The 19,606-nt window shown below is 43.4% G+C and overlaps 2 protein-coding genes across 2 annotated transcripts; both read left to right on the forward strand.

Moving 5' to 3' along the window:
* The first annotated feature begins 1,465 nt into the window (after positions 1–1,465).
* Positions 1,466–15,474, forward strand: LOC105987687 (cysteine-rich secretory protein 3-like). Its single transcript, XM_013019046.1, has 8 exons — positions 1,466–1,547; positions 7,615–7,688; positions 8,623–8,739; positions 9,620–9,707; positions 12,019–12,164; positions 12,658–12,752; positions 13,673–13,761; positions 14,368–15,474. The coding sequence occupies exons 2-8, from the start codon at positions 7,617–7,619 to the stop codon at positions 14,514–14,516; spliced, it is 756 nt and encodes a 251-aa protein (XP_012874500.1). The 5' UTR covers positions 1,466–1,547; positions 7,615–7,616; the 3' UTR covers positions 14,517–15,474.
* Positions 15,475–17,660: 2,186 nt separating this feature from the next.
* Pgk2 (phosphoglycerate kinase 2) lies at positions 17,661–18,914 on the forward strand. Its single transcript, XM_013019145.1, has one exon. It carries the CDS (start codon positions 17,661–17,663, stop codon positions 18,912–18,914), a length of 1,254 nt encoding a protein of 417 aa, XP_012874599.1.
* The last annotated feature ends 692 nt before the right edge of the window (positions 18,915–19,606 follow it).

Consider the following 19,606-nt stretch of genomic DNA (forward strand, 5'->3'; position numbering starts at 1 on the left):
AGAGGATAAATCCCAAGGTCTTAATAATATTCGACATCACTAGGAAGAGAAGATGGAGTCCTTACCTGTGAAACACATTCTCCCACAGAGACATGGCAGTCCAGATGGAAGATCCAAGCGTGTCCCCCCTCCAGGTGTCTCGTGTATGTGGTGTGTGTGTGTGTGTGTGTGTGTGTGCGTGCACGCGCACGCGCGCATTGTTCCTAGGGATTGAATTCGGACTGTGTTGCTCTGCTTTGGGATTTTTACTCAAGTCAGGTGTTCTACCACTTAAGCCACACTTCCACTTCCAGGATGCTTCTGATTCATCTGAGAGTCTCATGGACTTCCCCACCCAGGGTGGCTTTGAACCACAACACTCATATCTCAGCCTCTTGCGTAGCTAGGATTATGGGTGTGAGCCACTGGTGCTGAGCATGTGTTTTTTCCTCTTGAGAGCTCTCTGCTTCACTTGTACGTGGAATATGGTGATGCCAGGGTTCGACAGAGAGTCATGGCAGCAAAATCATTGGTGTTTATTTTTTGTTGTTAATGGCAAAATCTATGCTGAGTTATACACTCCTTAACGGAGAACATTTAGAGTCAAGTGTTTAAATGCCTGCCTCTCAGTGCTAGGTGGCTTGAGTAGGCACCTGGCCTGTTGTACATTTTTGTTACATACACTAATAAAGAAAAGAGTAATGATGAAAATAAACACATTACTGCATCTGTTTGGTACAACCAGCATCCAGTAATGCCTGCCAGAGCTAGAAAGGGCCACCTGTCACTCACATGTGTTTGTGTAGAAAAACCACAGTATGGAGATCATTGTATTTTAGAGCTAATACCATTGATAATGATACCATAAATGACAATGCCATTTGTTGTCATGGAAAAGAAACCTGGAAATATTGGGAATATTCCAGAGATGCTCAAGCTCAATGGTGAGATGTATTCATTGTTCAGTTCAGCTTCATAGACACAGAAAATAGCCAATATAGGATAATTGAAACAGTGCTAAGGAACTCTGGTATCCTTTGCCATTTGCTCTTTGGAGACACAATGGTATCACCTTTACCAGGGTAAAAACAGCAAGTTATTTTCCAAATTCAGGACAAATTAGCATTTTAAATCTCTTTTAGAAAACCTTGGATTTGCTAGCATTTGTGCAAGCAATAAGCTCAGCTTATTCTTCCACAAGTAATCCTGAAAATGTAGCTGTTGTAGTGAGAGTAACTTGGTTAGAAATTTTCAGTGCACTTAATGGGGAAAAAGTTACAGGAATATGTGTACGTAAGCACACAAGTTTCACAACCATTTATCATTCATCATCACACAGAATGTCACCAGATAATGTTAAAATTTCAGATCAGACTGGCAATGCAATTGGAGTCAACTGCTATGACAAATCCTGTTTCTGACCTTGTTGACCAAGCCTGACTTGCATGACCAGATTTTGCCAGTGCAGGAAACAGGAGTAATATATATGCAGCCCTGAGCTGCTCCAGCCACCTTCCTCCCTCCATCCAGCAGGAGAGCAGACATTTGATCTGCCCAGAGACACCACGGTAAGCAACTGCTCCTTTGTTTTAAGGGATGGATTTCATTGTGCCTATGCATTACAAACTTGCAGTAGCAAAACGATATATCTATGAAAATTGACTATGATTTTTTTAAGTCTCTCCTGATCATTTTCATCCAAAGTAATTATTTTAATATACTCTTTTAAGTTTGAGAGTCTAAGAGGGCAAACATTTATTTATAGCTCTACTATACCAAAAGTACTTACATCCAAAATGACATTTACTACAACAAGAATCCTATAAAATTAAGAGGAGTGAGGGAAAGGGTAGGTAGGGAACAGACGGGCAAGAAGGTGGAAAGGGGTGACATTGATCAAGGTATACTGTATTCATTAACTGCTTTATTAAATGGCACCTCCTTTATACAACTACAGAAAGATAATAAAAATTATTTTTAAAAGGAAAACCAAAATGACATTTGTATGAATTTTTTTTAATTCTAAAGTTAACATTGCAACAGAATTTCACATATATGGCTCTATAAATAATTATAAAACTATCTTTACTAGAAAATTGAAAAACTGTAATTATATACAGGGAGTCATTTTTGCTAATACTTATGTATGTTGCTAGAATAAAAAATGAGAAGTTATTCATAAAAATGCTTAAACAAGTCTAAACAAACATATAATAGGATCTTTGGATAAGTATATTTTAAAATTGCATTTATTAGACATATAATTCACCCCATGTATATGCTCATGATAAAAAAGGAAAAAAATGACTTTGTTTTCCAATCGAAAAACAACCTACTCCGGCAGCTTCGTTTATATAGGTAATCTATAGGGGCAATCTGTTATGTCTATTTGGTATACTGTAGTATCTGTTGTGTATATTTTATATAGCTATTTCCACTGAGATCTTTATATTTTGTGGCAAACCTCTGGAGTTGATTAGTATACAAAAAAGAAATACCTCAGATCAACATAAAAGCAGCTGTTCTGCTCCAGAGGAGACGTTCCTTTCAGAAAGTATTCATTATAAATGCCATCCAGGAAGACAGTACCGCCAGAGGCCAGGGTCAGCTCCTCTGCTAGTGAATACCAGCGCCCTGAGCGTCTATTTGTGTGACTAAACTCCTGAAGGCAGATCAAAAGAAGTGGAGTTGGTTAGTTTCCAGCCCAGGAGCTGCTCTTGAAAGTTCCCAGTGAGTCAGCTGCAGTTCCTGGACTGTGGCAGAGACGGAGGTAAATTGAGAAACAGTATTAGAAACTTCTAGCAACATGAATCAGGTTCAGGTAAGAATTCCAGCGGGTGTGTTTAATATATGAGCTATGAAAGCCAGCATGCTGAAATGGTATCAACAAAGAAGAGCGATCCGAATGATGACTGGATATTATATCCAAGTTAGTGATTGGTAAGGAATACATCCGTACCTATGACAAATACATCCCATGTCGGTGCCGATAATGGGAGCGATTGCCTTTTCCATCTATTCATGTACAACATTTCTAGCCCCTGCTCTCAGAATGGAGGGCTTTGGAGACAGACAGACTGGGCTTATCGATTAACTTGACTACTCAAACGTTCATGGCAACTCATTATTAAATCTCTGATCCTAAGATATTTTTTTCATTGTTACTGGGGTAACCGTATCTATAACTAGGTTTTTATGAGTTTTAAATGAGACTTCCAGGGAGTGCCCCAGTGCTTGGCACAAAACACATCAGCATATCTGTGTTATTACTGTACGGGGTTAACTCAGGGCAAAGGATGCGCTCCCCAAAACAGAATTGCGTGTGCAAATTATTTTATCTACTGACAGGCTTAATTCATCTATATTTAACAGGTGATGGTGTTAGAGGAACTGGGTTCTAGCTCATTTGTATCTCTAGCTGGCAAGCCAGTTTCCCCAATATTATGTGGTAATCTTCATTGCTCAGAGATTTTGATGCCCCCTGGATTGCTCTCTCACATTCTGTCACCTCTGACAGTTCGTGTCATTTGTCTGTTCCTAGAGTAACATTACATTCATCACGAGAGAAGCAAAATCCATCGTGATAACCATTATAGAAAGACAAAGACGCACCCGGTCATTCACTTTTTCTGAGGTTGGACGGGGGCTGGAGGAAGGCTCTCGAGGAAGGACACTGGGCTGTGCCCTCTGTCTGGGGTCGGATCCCTGCTACGAAAAAAGAAATAAAAATAAAATTTTTGAAGTGAAAGATCACTTAGTTATTCATGGGCCAGTCTGAATTTGTCCTTGGATTATAAATGATGCTCACATTCATTTAATTAAGGTTGATATTTTTCTTATGTGAGCACATACCTGTTAGGAACAAGAGCCCGGTACCTACCAGCTGCTCACACACAGAGACCCAGAAGGTTGTGCTTTTGAAATCGTTGGGTTTATGTGCTGTTAGGATTTTTGGGGGTACTTCATTTATGCAAGGGGCTTTACCCAGCACTGGGATCTGTGCATGCCTGCAATACAATACAGGAGGCAAGGTGACTTTATAAAGAAGACACAAAGGTGAATTAGCCCACAGTGTTCCCGTTCAGAGGCCCGGCACTGTCCTCAGCCGTGGTGGTGTGCGGGCAGGCAGGATAGTGTCTCACTCCGATGAGAACGGGTGAGCGGGCACACCCCAGGATCGGAGCCAGAGGCCTCAGTCAGGCCCCACTCCCGCTGTGCTGTGTAACTCCAACTCACCAGCGCTGCCAGCAGACTCTAAGACAACAACTTTAACCCCTTCTGAGAACAGCAATCGCCACTGAGCCCAGGCCCTGCGGCCAGGCTACCTTCTTCAGAGGTTACCCAGACCCTCCCTGGATGTCTCCCCTCTGAGCTACAAACAACACCCAAGGGACAACAGTGGAGTCAGGCATCAGACCCAGAATCACCAGCACTGGCTGCCTTTCTTGGCTTCATATTGACTCCTCCAAATGCTGGATCCCTCCCCCACCCCCAAAGTTAAACTTAAAGATTAGCAGCAAGTGGTTAAGCATAGTAGGGAATAATAACAGTTCCGTTTTATAAAGAAAACAAGGACTTGAGAATTATTGGGTAGGAAAAGTTGTGCCTACTTTCAAGCATTAAAAAGTACATGCTTCACTTCTATTTATCAGGATGGGGGGGGGGGAAGAATGTTGAAGGAATCAGAGAAACAAAAAGGAAATACAAGGAAATACAGGTTTAAAAAAATTGAAGCCAAAAAAGGTAGTGTGAGAATCTGGGGAAATATGTATCTCTCATGATCTGTGTGTGTGTGTGCAGGCATGTACATGTGTGTGCGGGCATGCGTGTACATGTATACATGTATATGTGTGTATGTGTTTGTCTGTGTCTGCATGTTTGAGTGCGTGTGTGAGATTGTATGTGTGTATATTTTTATAGTGGAGAGAAGTCTTGCTGGTCCCAAGAAAAACAGGCAAGAGCAGAGTCTATTGTGGAGATACCATCAAAAGTAATTTGCTTCACTTCTTATTGTTGCCTTAAGGAAACCTTTGCTTCCCTTTCATTAGAAAAATTCTGCAGCCACCGAAACAACACTGCTGGTGATAGCATATGGGCACAAAATAAGCAAGGAGAGCCTGGCTACTGTGTGCACGCTTTCATCAGTTACTATACAAGGATATCATGCCGTGTGAGAAAACACATGGTGTAGTCACCTCCTCCAAAACTGCTGTACCCTGGGGACCTTGTCCCCAGCAAACGGGCGTTGGGGTGGCCATCTGATGCCCAACTGTAACAGAATAAAAATGGAGAGGAGAGTGTCTTCCACACATGTGATGGCATTTGCACCAGCAGTATGCTCACAGAGGAAACAATCGTGGTTTTAAACTATTTTCCTTTTACTGGGTTTCTCTTAACTCATGAGAACCCCAGGAGGTGACTCTTGTCATCCATTTCTTCATCTCCAATGGTGTCTCCTTACGCCCCCATGTTACCAACCCCACTAAGCGATGAGACAGCCTTGAAGACAGTACCACGTGTCTATCCTCTGATACTCACAGGGAAAACAAAGCTTGCTGGAGCCGAGATGCTAGATGGCAGCCAGAGCCAAACCACCCTGGCAGGGCCCTCATTTAACACATCCACCCTGTGCGCACTCGTGAAATCACTACACGGTGGAGACCTTGAAACTCACTCAAACATAACCTAACCTCACTCTAAGATATTCACAAGGAGATTGCTCCTTCGTTTCGTTGGCCTTCATAAGAAAATATCAAACTCTCAGTGATCCGAGCAGCAGACCATGGTTTTCTCCTAGCTCCGGATGTTGAAGTTCAAGATCAAAATGCCAGCAGGGTTGGTTCCTGGCCAGCACTTTCTTCCTGCTCTTTTCTGTGCTTTGTTTGAGGAGAGAGATGGGAAAAAAAGGGCAGAGAAAACATTCTGGTGTTTTGTTTTTAATAAGTCCTATTGGGTTAGAACCCTTCTTTTTCAGGTCCAAAAACAGACACAAAGTGGTCAGCCTATCTGCAGATGAAGTTCCACTCCATAATAGATAAAGAGTTTTTGTTCGAACTTAACTCTGAACCATAGGCATTTTTCTTATGTCAAAATGATCAGAAATACATAGTAGCTTTCATATAATATTCTTTATAAGAGAATGCATCCTAATTTTCTTAGACACTTATCTTGCTATTGTAGTTCATGAAATGAATTTACCATTATATACTAACACAATACAAAAAATTAAGTCTAAAGCTGTTACAACCTAGCTTTTGCCCTCCTGGGAAGCATAAGAAATCAAATGTGTAAGGAAAGCCATGTGGTTGCATTTAGCATACTAAGATAGCTAGGGTGAGAAGGGGAATGTGGCCAGGATTCAGGGATTGATTGTGAGTGGTTTAACACACAGGCTTGCATAAGTCTAATTAAGAGGAGGAGTTTGGAATGGTAAGAGAAGAACACATCCTTATAGGATTCACTTGGGGTCCTAAGAATGCCAGAGCCCTGACAGAAAAGAAACGGCCCATACTAATTTCTCACTGAAAGAAATGTTCATAAGGCCGGGCACCGGTGGCTCACGTCTGTAATCCTACTACTCAGGAGGCTGAGATCTGAGGATCACGGTTCAAAGCCAGCCCGGGTGGGAAAGTTCATGAGACTCTTATCCCCAATAAACTGCTAGAAAACTGGAAGTGGTGCTGTGGCTCAAGTGGTAGAGCGCTCACCTTGAGCTGAAGAGCACAAGGACAGCGCCCAAGCCCAGAGTTCAAGCCCCACGACCGACCAAAAAAAAAAAAAAGAAATGTTCATAAGGACTAGGTGTAGAGATGGAAGCCGGGCTTAGGATAAGCAGCAAGACCCGGCACAGTACAGACCTGGGATGGAGCTGGTTTGGAGCTGTTAGGACTGTTAAAGGGACAATGTGAAGAAGCCGTTCCTAGAACCCACAGAGAAGCTACCAAGATAAGAGAGAGATTGAGACAGAGGAGGAGCTCCAGGTCATAAGGGAAGCTGGGTGAGCTCCAAGGCTAGGGGTGCTCCATTATCGCTCCGAATGGAGGTGCACTTGGGGGCCTGAGTTCAGATCACAATACTGCTGCTGAGAGACACATGTTTTTTTTCTCTCATTTGTGGACATTAGACTTCATGTCACATTCACATACACCGGGTCATATGTACCTACACTCCAAGGTATGAACTAAAGTTTGACATAGGCATGAGAGAAAGCCCCTGATAGAACACCTTTGAATAACTAACCCCAGCCTAAGCAAAATGAACACCAGGAATCTGGAACTTGAGATGTCAGGAGGGGTGAGCTCGAGAGGACGGGGGCAATGGATGAAGAGAGGAAAGGCAGACGATACAATCAGATCATTTGATGTATATAAGAGAAAATGGAACTAGGAAAACCAAGGGGAGGGCTGGGGGAGAAGGAAGGGGTGACATGGATCAAGATGCATTGTCCTCATAAACTGACATATACATGAACCCCCATTTTACCGTGACTTGAAGGCAGTATTGTAAAAGGGCCACACTGCAAGGAAGGAATGTGGGACGGTGGATCTCCTTTCTTCCCCCACCCTATGTCACCCAAAAGTCCGTGCACTGCCTATTGTAATGGAGGACTTTGCTCCCTCTGTTCTTTCTTCCTAGCCATGGGTCCGTTCCCAGTGCTGCTGCTCCTGGTCGCTGTGCTGTGTCCATTCTCCCCAGCCGTGGGGAATACGGTAGGTATGCTAAGGTGAAATGCCTGGCCAGGCAGCCCTGGGGGCAGCAGGCCACCAGTCCCTCATTTCCCATCCTTCTTCTCAGTAATACCCCATAGCTACTCTTCTCAGTCAGATGGACTGGTGATCAAGTTTACACTCTCCTGTACCATTTCTCACCATCGACCATTTCTACACTCATTGGGATCCACTTAGCTTCCAGGATGGCTGAGGAACAAACAAATATGACAACTGTCTTTTCCCATGGATACCTCTCATTGGTGGGTTCATTTCTCTGGGTTAGCTCCCCAGAACGGGATGGCTGGGTCGTTTAACAGACAGCACTTTCCAGGGAAAAGCTACCATCGCGCACATGTGCACCAGCCATCTGCAAGCATACTCCTTTCCTCCCTCCCCAGCACCCATCAGCCTCACTGCGCCACACTGTGAGCCAGGCTGCTGGACGCAGGGGGACTGTGTCTCGTCTCTGTGCTGCCCGACAACCGAGGCTGTGTGTCCCAGCACTGGCTGGCTGGTGGGCTTGCCTTCTTCCGAGCCTTTGCTAATCCGTCTAGGAGGAAATTTGCAAGCTCTTTATATAAAATGCATGGAAATTCACATCAGTTAAAGTTCACTTTTTTCCAAAGTCATTATTGCTTGATACTTACTTTATGAGCAGAATCTTTTCACTCATTTTCATATGATCCATCATGTGCTTATGTTCCATAAACTTGCTTTTGTGGCATGCTACTCCATAAATGAAACATGGAGTGTCCTGCAATGAATAAATCACGTGCCTGTTCTGAGTCAGATTCCTGGACAATGTGCAACAGATAACACTGGCTGAACTTACACTTTTGAAACATGGGCGTTGTTGACTTGAACCAGGTGATCATCTCTTCTATGTCAACTTCAAGCCCACAAAACATAACATTTAGATGCTTTTTCCCTTTAGGACAAAGATGTGGCATCTGTGTCAACAACCCTGAGCTCTATCCAGAAGGAGATTGTGGATAAACACAACCAACTGAGGAAGATGGTCTCCCCCAGTGCCAGCAACATACTGAAGATGGTAGGAGACGCCGTCATGGCTGCAAAGCGGGCGAGCCGTCGGGCTGCAGGGGCTCTGGAACCGCTGGCTCAGGAGGCTCTGCAAAGCGGGCGAGCCATCAGGCTGCAGGGGCTCTGGAACTGCTGGCTCAGGAGGCTCTGCCCTTGCGTTGTGGTTGGGAATGGATGACTTGAGTTCCCCTGAGAACTGCTAAATAACTTGCAGGAGAAATTGTGGGCATTTCACCATGGGTGCAGAAAGGAAACCACATACTACAGCATCCAATGAAAGACCAGTGTGTTTCCTGCTCACTAGTTTCTTTCTGTCTGTCTCAATCTAGGATCAATACTAAACACAACCAACAGTCCACTTCTTTGTTCTCTGTATATCATGGAAATCCATGTTTCCCAAATGTATTCCATGAGACAGAGAAAAAGAAAAGGAACTGGGAACTAAGAAGGCAGCATCTTAACATGAGGGTGAAGAACACCTCCATACTTCTACATGTTTAATAATATTTAGAACGAAATAAATACTTAATGTCTTTATTTAGATGTACTTAGTCAAGTAAACAATTATTTTAGAATTGTCAGTGACCTGGGCTAGTATATCTACTATCAGCATGTCTCCAGAGCAGCATAAAAACCTATTTTCTAATGATAAATATTAGCACATTATGCTAATGTATAGAATTGTCACATCTGGGAAGTCTATCAGTGCTATCTATTATATATTGTGTGTCATATATGTATGTGATTTGTAGGTATGATGTGGATGTGGTGAAAATTCAGAAGGCACCCACACAGACATTTTATAAGCCCTTACCCTGGCTGTGAAGGTGATGTGCATTTGCGTTTTGAATTGTGGTTAAGGGAAATCTTCATTTCCTTCCATTTTTTAGAGCTGGAGCGCCCAGGCTGCCAAGAATGCCCAAAATTGGGCAGAGAAGTGTAACTACGAACACAGTGAACCTGAATTCAGAAGAACCAGTACGTACATTAGTAAGCCCTTAGCGCAGTGAGGACAGCTCTGGGACCCGTAAGAACCCTTTACAAATTAATCCTCCTTCCCATGCTGGTCTTCTCAAGCCAATGTCTCGGTGTGCGTGAGTCCCGAGGGCTCCTTCTTGCAGTTCTGGAGTGGAAGGGCCTCTCACGTAGGGACTCCTGCCAGGAGCTCAGCAGCAGTTCATTCTTCATAGCTTCCTCTGTCTTTACACAGTAAGAACCGACTGTCAGGGAAGAACTGAGTAGAAATTAGGGACAAATACAGGGAATTTCTGTCTGCTAAGAATATTTGCTTTTGTGGTGGCTCATGTGCTTTATCAGGATTGTAGAAATGATTTTTTAGTGTCTGCTCTTGAATTAGAAAAAAAAAGTTGAATGATAGCATTTACCTTTACTATTTTCTTGAGGATCATTTTTAAAGAAGGCTCCACTGTAAGGTCCAGACTGGCCTCAAAGTCTCTGTGTAGCCCAGGCTTCTATCTACCTGGTTACGCCCCTATTCTAGCCCCTCAAGTGTTAAATATGTGTACACAGCTCTCTCTTCCTTAATTTTTATGACAGCAAGTATTATGTGTTCTTGGTGCCTATAACACAAATTATATACTGAGTAAAAATAACCTAGGAGACATGATCTTGACATTTCAGAAACATAAAAAGGATGGCAAAAATATATACAAGACAAAATGCTGTTATTAAAATGATATCAAGTCAGGGCCAATTTGTAATTAATTAATCTTTTGTGAAGGCAGGACTTCATTTTGATGATCATAATTACAATGAAATTATGAAGAGGAGTTACAATCTTCAAAGTTGTAAAGCATTGTCTTTAAAAATCACAGCTTTAGCTCCTTTCCAGTTTGAAGTTATTTAAGAGTAGTTTACACCCCCTTTAGATGACATATCAGCATTGCATTTCACCATTCAAATATAAATTTTATTAGTAGGTATTGAAAAGAATATTCAAATACTTTTGGCTGGAAGATACTCTTTTCTTTAAGTCTTTGGCCTGTAATATTCTAATTGGCTAATTCAAACAACACTCCTAAACTTTGAAAATACTATGTTTATCTAGTGGATTTGTTTTTTGTTGTTGTTGGTTGTGGGACTTGAACTCTAGGCCTGGGGGCTGTCCCTCAGCTGTTCAGCTCAAGGCGAGCACTTTACCACTTGAGCCACAGTGACACTTCCAGTTTTCTGGTGGTTTATTGGAGATAAAGAGTACCACATACTTTCCTGTCCAGGCTGGCTTTGAACTGCAGTCCTCAGATTTCAGCCTCCTGAGTAGCTAGGATTGCAGGCATGAGCCACCGGCACCTGGCAATACTTGGGGTTTTTAAGGATAAACTATAAGAGTTTTACAAAGTCTACACAAAATGACAATCTTAACTATTCATATTTCTGTGAAAATCTCATTTGATTTGGAGTTATGGTTCAATGGTTATACTAGCCTAGAAAGTTCAAAGCCTTGAATCCAAAAGCCCAATAGTCGAGACAAGAAAAAAGAGAGAGAGAGGGAAGGGAAGGAAAACTAGAGGGAGGGAAAGGGGAAGGGAACAGGACAGGAGAAAGGGAAGGCAAGAAAGAAGGGAGGGAGAAAGAGAGAAAGAGGAAGGTAAGGAAGGGAAGAAAAAGGGAGGGAGACTAGAAGGGAGGGAGGGAGAGAGGGAGGGAGGGAGGGAGGAAGAAAGAAGGAAGGAAGGAAAGAAGGAAGGAAGGAAGGAAGGAAGGAAGGAAGGAAGGAAGGAAGGGAAGAAAAAGGGAGGGAGACTAGAAGGGAGGGAGGGAGAGAGGGAGGGAGAAGGAAGGAAGGAAGGAAGGAAGGAAGGAAGGAAGGAAGGAAGGAAGGAAGGAAGGAAGGAAGGAAGGAAGGAAAAAGGAAGGCAGGCAGGCAGGCAGGCAGGCAGGCAGGTAGGAAGTTAGTTTTCTGGGGAGTACTGGTGAGAAAGTGAGTCAAAATATACCATTTGGTGTCTAACTCCTTACATTTACAACACAAAGCCAAACATTCTGGCACATATGGAGAACATGCGATGTAGATGAGTGTGTTCAAGGAGAGTGGATAACAAAGATAGAGACTTCTCAGTCTAAGCACAGCTTTGCAGGGTTGCGTCCAGTCCACATGTGCCAGACATATCCTAAAACCTGTGGCTTCATCTTTATGGTTGTAAGAACCAGCAGTAACCATGGCAACCATGGTACTGCATCCGCAGAGAAGGGGCTTCGTTGGTGGTGGGGGAGGGGTCCTATTTTCTCTCTCCATTGCCTTCCTCCTGAATCATCCATTCATCCTTAGATGTAAGCTGTGGCGAGAATCTCTTTATGTCAAGTCACCTCACCACATGGTCCCATGCCATCCAAACCTGGTATGATGAGCACTTTGACTTTAACTTTGGTGTAGGCCCAAAGACTTCTGATGCTGTCGTGGGACATTACACTCAGGTAAGAACACGAAACACCCAGACCCTAGGTGATCTTGAAGAGAACTCCAAACTTGCACTTGTGCAGTGTTTGAATTTGACAAACACTTATTTTCTTTCTGAAAAACAATCTCGCTACATAACCCATGATGCTCTCCAAGGCTCAATCTGCCTGTCCCAGTCTTCTGCATGAAGGAATTACAGGAGTGCAGTGCACTCATCCCAGGGGTGGCGAACGTCTTGTGTGGATCTAGAAGTGTCTTGGGTATTTAGGCTGTCTTTTTAGTCATCTGTAGGAGACTGGCAAAGAAATACACTGTATTTTTAATAGGCTAAATAAACACAGAAATGAATATATGTGGAGTTGTGAGATCTCTAAAGACTTTTTAGTTTTATTCAATATTACACCTCCATCCAGAGAATGCCAGTGACAGCCTTTTTGATGCTGAAGTTCTTCCTTTGTTCTACTGACCTTCCTCCTCTAACCCACTCTTGTCTTTGCATATGGTGTGTAGGTGGTCTGGTACGCATCTCATCTTGTTGGGTGTGGAGTTTCCTACTGCCCTAAACAATCTTTAAAAATCTTCATGGTGTGCCAGTATTGTCCTGCGTAAGTATCCATGCAAGAGTTTGCTTTCAATAACACCAAGTGACATTTAATATTATTAAGTGATCATATAACAACAACCACCAGCTCCGAGTATACTTTAGAAAAGAGGAGAGGAATAAAAATGGTTTTCTTTAGTTGAAGCATAGTTAACCAAATTTTGAGAAAGACCATTTTTTCCTGCCAAAGCATAATATTCTTCCGGAACTCTTTCCTCATGCCTAAAGAGGCATGTGTTTTCCCATCTCCATAGCCATTCCCTAGACCCAGGGTTACCCCAGGAGGACGTGCAGTGTGTATGAGCAGTTTTTATAGGTTTAGATCCAAAATAATGACAGTTTTATGCTAGGCTAAGGGTGAAAATGGGGTAGCAAATGGAACCTGAATAGAACAGTGATTGCAGCCATACTTTGGCTCAAAGTATCTACTCTTGTTTATAAAAAGTGATTAGTTGGTACCTTTTAAAAATGATTAAATCTTAGACTTCAATGGATTTTAGAGGAATACTAATATATTTCAAATAGTCATAGAAAGATAACATCTTTAAGTTTTAAGTTCTCAAAATTTGCCACAAAAATCACTTAAGAAACTATCTACTAAGATCTCAACTGATAGCCAGAAGCCTACCCATCCTCAAGCGATTATGTCTGAGTTTACAACCTACCCATTCTTTTTAGACTCATTTTTGACACATAAGAATTTTCCCACTAGAGACAGAAACTCCAGTTACCCCATTGCAACAATTGCTCAGGTCCAAGATGGTAGCCCAAGAAATGAGTGAATGGGTGAATTATTTCTTGTTTGGTGATTTGAAATAATTACATCATTTAATAGATATCCATCTATGTTTGGGTACTAATTTAGGAGGTAAATTAGATGAGATGTATTTTCAGGAAACTGACATCCTACTTTTCTAATTTCAGTGGTAATGTTTATAATAGACTATATACCCCTTACAACAAAGGAAAACCGTGTGGCTCTTGTCCAAATGACTGTGACGATGGACTCTGCAGTAAGTCTGGCACAATAACTCACTGGGATAAAAAAAAAATACATTTCTTTTCAGCAATTGTTGAAAATACTGTGAAAAGAGATAGGTACATAGAAGAAAGTACAGTAAATATTTTATTAACCTATTTTATTCAGTGCTGCTTTTAAAAAATAGAAAACTTTCTGGGTGCCATTGGCTCACACCTGTATCCTAACCAACAGAAGGCTGAGATCTGAGAATCAAGGTTAGAAGCCCACCAAGACTGGAAAGTCCATGAGACACTTATCTCCAATTAATCACCAAAAAGCCAGAAGTGGAGCTGTGGCTCAAGTGGTAGAGCACTAATCTTGAGCAAAAATGCTCAGGGACAGTGCCCTGACACCGAGTTCAAGCCCCAGGGCTGGCATACATGCACACGCACACGTGTGCACACACATGCGCGCATGCGCACGCACACACACACACACACACACAGGAGAACTTCCATGCTCCACAGGACACAGTGATCTGGGTGTAATGATGTCAGCCTCCATTCTCAGTCCCCTCCCCCTCATTGACATTGAGTTTGTGTCATTGCTGAGCAAGAACATCATCCTGAAGTGACAAGTTTATTTGTTTGTATTTCAGCCAACAGTTGCCCTTACAACAACAAATATTCTAACTGCAACTATTTGAAACAAACAGCAAGCTGTGAACACCCAATGGTCAAAAGTAATTGTGCTGCCTCCTGCTATTGTAATGGCAAAATTTACAATACGCAGATCACAGACAACTAGAGCCCTATGGAGGATGATCACACCATCTGCTTAGACTTCACATGTACAACCTGGAAAGTTGGAGGCCTGTTTCCTGCAAATCTGACTCAAAACTAAAAAGAGTTTTTCCTTTTCTTCTGTATTTCCTTCTTGTTTTTTTTTATAGAAATCACTTTCCTGCTAAGAATTGAAGAATAATGAAATCCCTGTATGTCTCCTGGGACTTTGTTGTATAAATTTATAATGTGAATTGAATCAAACAGAGGATTCTATAAGTTGTATTTTTCTATGACTATGGTCGTGAATACTATAAATTATAGAATCATTGCCCCAGTAAAACTGGGACTAAAATCACAGAATATATTATATCATTGCCCATAAATCCTAAGCTACAGTCATCCATTCTAACTCCACCCAGTTAAGTATGTGCAAAGAAATGTTGACTTTTACTCCCTTTACGTGTTCTTTGCCAATTCACTCTCCTACCCATTAGCCTGGATTTCATACTTTCCATTAGGTTGAAACTTATAACCAAAGTAACTCTTACTTTCTCATGCCAAAGACAATGAAGATATTTGATTTTTTTATCTGCATAAGTTGACCAATAGGATCACTTTTTCATTCATAACATACTTTTTCTTAAATACATCTTCTTTAAAACAATAAATATTTTAAAACAAAAAATATAATACATTCTCTCCTCCGCAAGAGATTAGAAGTCAGTGTGCATTTTTGGTGTCTACCCTGAAGTTAGGAACTCACTTTCAAAGACTAACTAATGCTAAGGAAAAAATAGTATGAAGGAAAACGCTATCTGAAAAATGCTATCATAACCAGCTGATCTAAATGCCAACTTTTTCTGTTCAATTTGAATCTAATTGTTCTCTTGGTGTAATTCATGAAATATAACTTTCTTTTTTGGTGTGACTACATAAGCAATGGCTTTTAGGAATAAATAAAATTTAATCTTAGCAACATATTAATCCTCTCCCAGGATTTTTTTTGAAATGACAGTTGTTCTTCTATACCATACAACATTATAATGTCTTATGAAATACATTGTCATAACATTTAAGGTTTTGGTCCTTATAGGTGAATGGTTCCTTGTTAGTGCTTAGCTCAAATAAAAATCTATAACTGAGGTCAGTGGGAATGGACTATACAATCATTCTAAAGAAATTACCTATTTATAACTTAAGGAAGTTGGCCATTTGAGTTTGATCACCTTTTTAGCTCCTAAAATAATAATCAAAATATAAAGATAGAAAAAATATTAACTTATGCGACAGAACTATATTGGGTAATGCAAAGCTGAACAGATGGGAAGATAAATAGAATAAAATGAAAAAAATCAGATATTTTAAAATGTTTTAGTTGGCTAATCTATGTATAATGCTATCAAATAACTTATGTTGCTCTTTCTAAACTTATTCTAGACTTTCATAAGTGACAGAGACTTGCATTGCTGTGTGTGTGTTTGTGTGTGTGTCCTTGTTTGTGTGTGTGTGCTTGTTTGTGTGTGTGTGTGTGTTTGTGTGTGTGTGTGTGTTTGTGTGTGTGTGTGTGTGTGTGTGTGTATCCTGGGGCTTGAACTCAGGGCTTCTACAGAGCTTCTTTGCTCAAGGCTAGCATTCTACCACTTGAGCCCCAACTCCAGCTCTGGACTTTTTTTGGAGGGGCAGGGTTGAGAAGGCTAACAAGAGATAAGAGTATCATGTACTTTCCTGCCCAAGCTGGCTATGAACTGTGATCCTCAGATCTCAACTTCCTGAGTAGCTAGGACTAGAGATGTGAGCCATTGGTATCCAGCTACCTTTTAGATTAATCCTAAATTTTATGGGCAGAATAATAGTAAATGTAAAAATAGTTCTCTGTTAGCATGCTAGCCTCCTTCAGGAGATATATCACTTCATAACTAATGAAAAACACACTCTGGAGGAGAGATTAGTTTTCTTTTTTTCCACTTCAGAAAAGTTCCTGAAAAGACTACAATATCTGCAGATCACTTTTTTAAATACATGCCATATGATGATGCCTAAAATGTATTTCAGTCAAAACCCTCATTCTACCTATTTAATTTATGGAAAGACAAAGGCACTTTTCAAACCAGTTAGCCACATATATATTACTTTAAAAAATACTATTTTCATTTCCCTCAGATAATTTTGTCCTCAAGGAAAGCCTGCCCCCATTCAGCTCAGTTTCTAAGGTGCACAGATGGTGAAAAAAAGAAAGGAGAAAAAAGGTGATTTGTCTCATGATAATATCACCAGCTAGGAGAAAAACTAATGCCAATTTCTGTGTCCCATAATAATAATTTCTTTGCTGTGGTCTTATAGGATTCTACTGTAGAAATAACTATCAATGTTTTTCATAGTTGTTCGAGAGTGGAAATACATGTGTGTGTGTGTGTGTGTGTAAATTTATGAAAATATACACATATGGAAATATCTATATAATGAAAACATGATGCCACTCCAACATCACCCCAGAAGAGCCATAAAGACAAAAATCTAACACCAAATTGTGCCTTCCATGAACTATAAATTGAGAGAAGGAAACAGCAGAATCCTACTGTCTTGAATCTACTGAATCTATTTCAAATGTCTCCTTCATTTGGCATTGCAGAAAGACTTTCATAGAATTATAATTTGATATAGAAAGTGTGGGGGGAGAAATGTAGGGTTTGGGGGATTTGCACATTTACCTGTTAGGTTGCTTTTGTAATTAAGTGGGGGGGGGCGGGGCGGAAAAAGCAGAAGGCTCAGGTCTGCAGGCCCAGTTGGTCCTGGAGTTTCCCCATTCCCACCCTGTCACCCTCCAAGCTCTCCAAATCACTTCCTGACAGTTTGAACTTGTCGCCAATCATCATACAGCGAGCCCAGAGTGACAGAAATGCGAACCAATCACAGAGCTCAATTTCCTTCCCATTTCTCCCCCTACACACACACACCCCCCACGCTCACAATGGCTGCCTCATAGGAGGGGGGCGGGCCGAGTGGCGGAAGGGGTGGGCGGAGCAGCTGAAGGGGCGGGGCAAGCGCACAGGCGTTGGGGAGTCTGCCCGGAATCCTCCTCCTCCTCCTCCTCCCTCCGGAGCAGCCGGAACAGCGCTGCTCCAGCCCCGAGATCCGCCCCAGGCAGGCGGCCCACCCCCCCGCCGGCATGTCTCTCTCCAACAAGCTGACGCTGGACAAGCTGGACGTGAAGGGCAAGCGCGTCCTCATGCGTGTGGACTTCAACGTGCCCATGAAGAATAACCAGATCACCAACACGCAGAGGATCCGGGCCGCCGTGCCCAGCATCCAGCACTGCCTGGACCACGGCGCCAAGGCCGTGGTGCTCATGAGTCACCTGGGCCGGCCCGACGGCATGCCCCGGCCGGACAAGTACTCGCTGGAGCCGGTGGTGCCCGAGCTGAAGACGCTGCTGGGCCGGGATGTGCAGTTCCTGAAGGACTGCGTGGGGCCCGAGGTGGAGAAGGCCTGCGCCAGCCCCGCGCCCGGCGCCGTCATCCTGCTGGAGAACCTGCGCTTCCACCTGGAGGAGGAGGGCAAGGGCCTGGACGCGGGCGGCAGCAAGGTCAAGGCCGACCCGGACAAGGTGCAGGCCTTCCGGGCCTCGCTCTCCCGGCTGGGCGACGTGTATGTCAACGACGCCTTCGGCACGGCGCACCGCGCCCACAGCTCCATGGTGGGCGTGGAGCTGCCCCAGCGGGCCGCGGGCTTCCTCATGAAGAAGGAGCTGGAGTACTTCGCCCGCGCCCTGGAGAAGCCCGAGCGGCCCTTCCTGGCCATCCTGGGCGGCGCCAAGGTGGCGGACAAGATCCAGCTCATCAGGAACATGCTGGACAAGGTGAACCACATGATCATCGGCGGCGGCATGGCCTACACCTTCCTGAAGGTGCAGAGCAACATGGAGATCGGGGCCTCCCTGTTCGACGAGGAGGGCGCCAAGATCGTGAAGGACATCATGGACAAGGCCGAGAAGAACGGGGTGAAGATGACCCTCCCCGTGGACTTCGTCACGGGGGACAAGTTCGAGGAGGGGGCCAAGGTGGGACAGGCCACGGTGGAGTCCGGCATCCCCGCGGGCTGGATGGGGCTGGACTGCGGTCCCGAGAGCATGAAAAAGAACGCGGAAGTCGTGGCCCAAGCCAAGATGATCCTCTGGAACGGCCCCCTGGGGGTCTTTGAGTGGGACGCCTTTGCCAAGGGGACCAAGGCCCTCATGGATGAGATCGTCAAAGCCACGGCCAAGGGCTGTGTCACCATTATAGGCGGCGGGGACACCGCCACCTGCTGTGCCAAGTGGAACACGGAAGACAAGGTCAGCCACGTGAGCACCGGCGGGGGGGCCAGCCTAGAGCTTCTGGAAGGGAAAGTTCTTCCCGGGGTCGAGGCCCTGAACAACTTATAGTCGTCTGCATGTGTGTCTCCTCATCAAGCGCAAAGCCCTTAGACTCAAATGGCTTTCTTCTCAATCCTCTGTGCGTCTCAGCCCCGGGCAGTGCGGAGATCTTAACGCCCTTCCAGCAATCCAAGTAGTGCCACCCTCACACCTAGCATCCTGGAGATCTCATTCCAACTTCACCATCGGGCTTCCCAGGGAGGAGTCATTCCTAACGCCTATTAAAGTAGTCGTTTGAATAAGTGGAATTGGCGGTTGTGCTTTTGTCTGTATGTGTTGGTTCCCTGTCTGAAAACAGGGAGGGAAATGCATAAGTCATTGGTGAAGAATAGGCCAAGTTCTACCAACTGTCCCAGAGAAAGCCTCCTGTTATTTCAGCAAGATTCACAGTAAGGTCCTTCACAATGGAATGTTTTGTTTTGTTTTTTTAATCAAGACTAATAGCCAAGACCAATAGCTTAGAAAAAATACCATCTCTCGTTTACAAGTCCTCAGATAACAAGTCTAATGTATCCTTGTTATATAAATGACACAGTATAAAAAAGAATGTCTTCCCTGGCAAAAAACTACCTTTGTGTGTGGTTGCCACCGAATGTCTCCCTGGTCTCTTTGGCTTAGCTGGAGGAGCCGGTGGGGTCCTGTTCCTATGCGTGTGTATGTTCCTGTCACTCAGCAATGAGACTGTGCGCTCCAGTGCCTTC

Source organism: Dipodomys ordii, unplaced genomic scaffold, assembly GCF_000151885.1.
Source record: "Dipodomys ordii isolate 6190 unplaced genomic scaffold, Dord_2.0 Scaffold44, whole genome shotgun sequence".
Taxonomy (NCBI): domain Eukaryota; kingdom Metazoa; phylum Chordata; class Mammalia; order Rodentia; family Heteromyidae; genus Dipodomys; species Dipodomys ordii.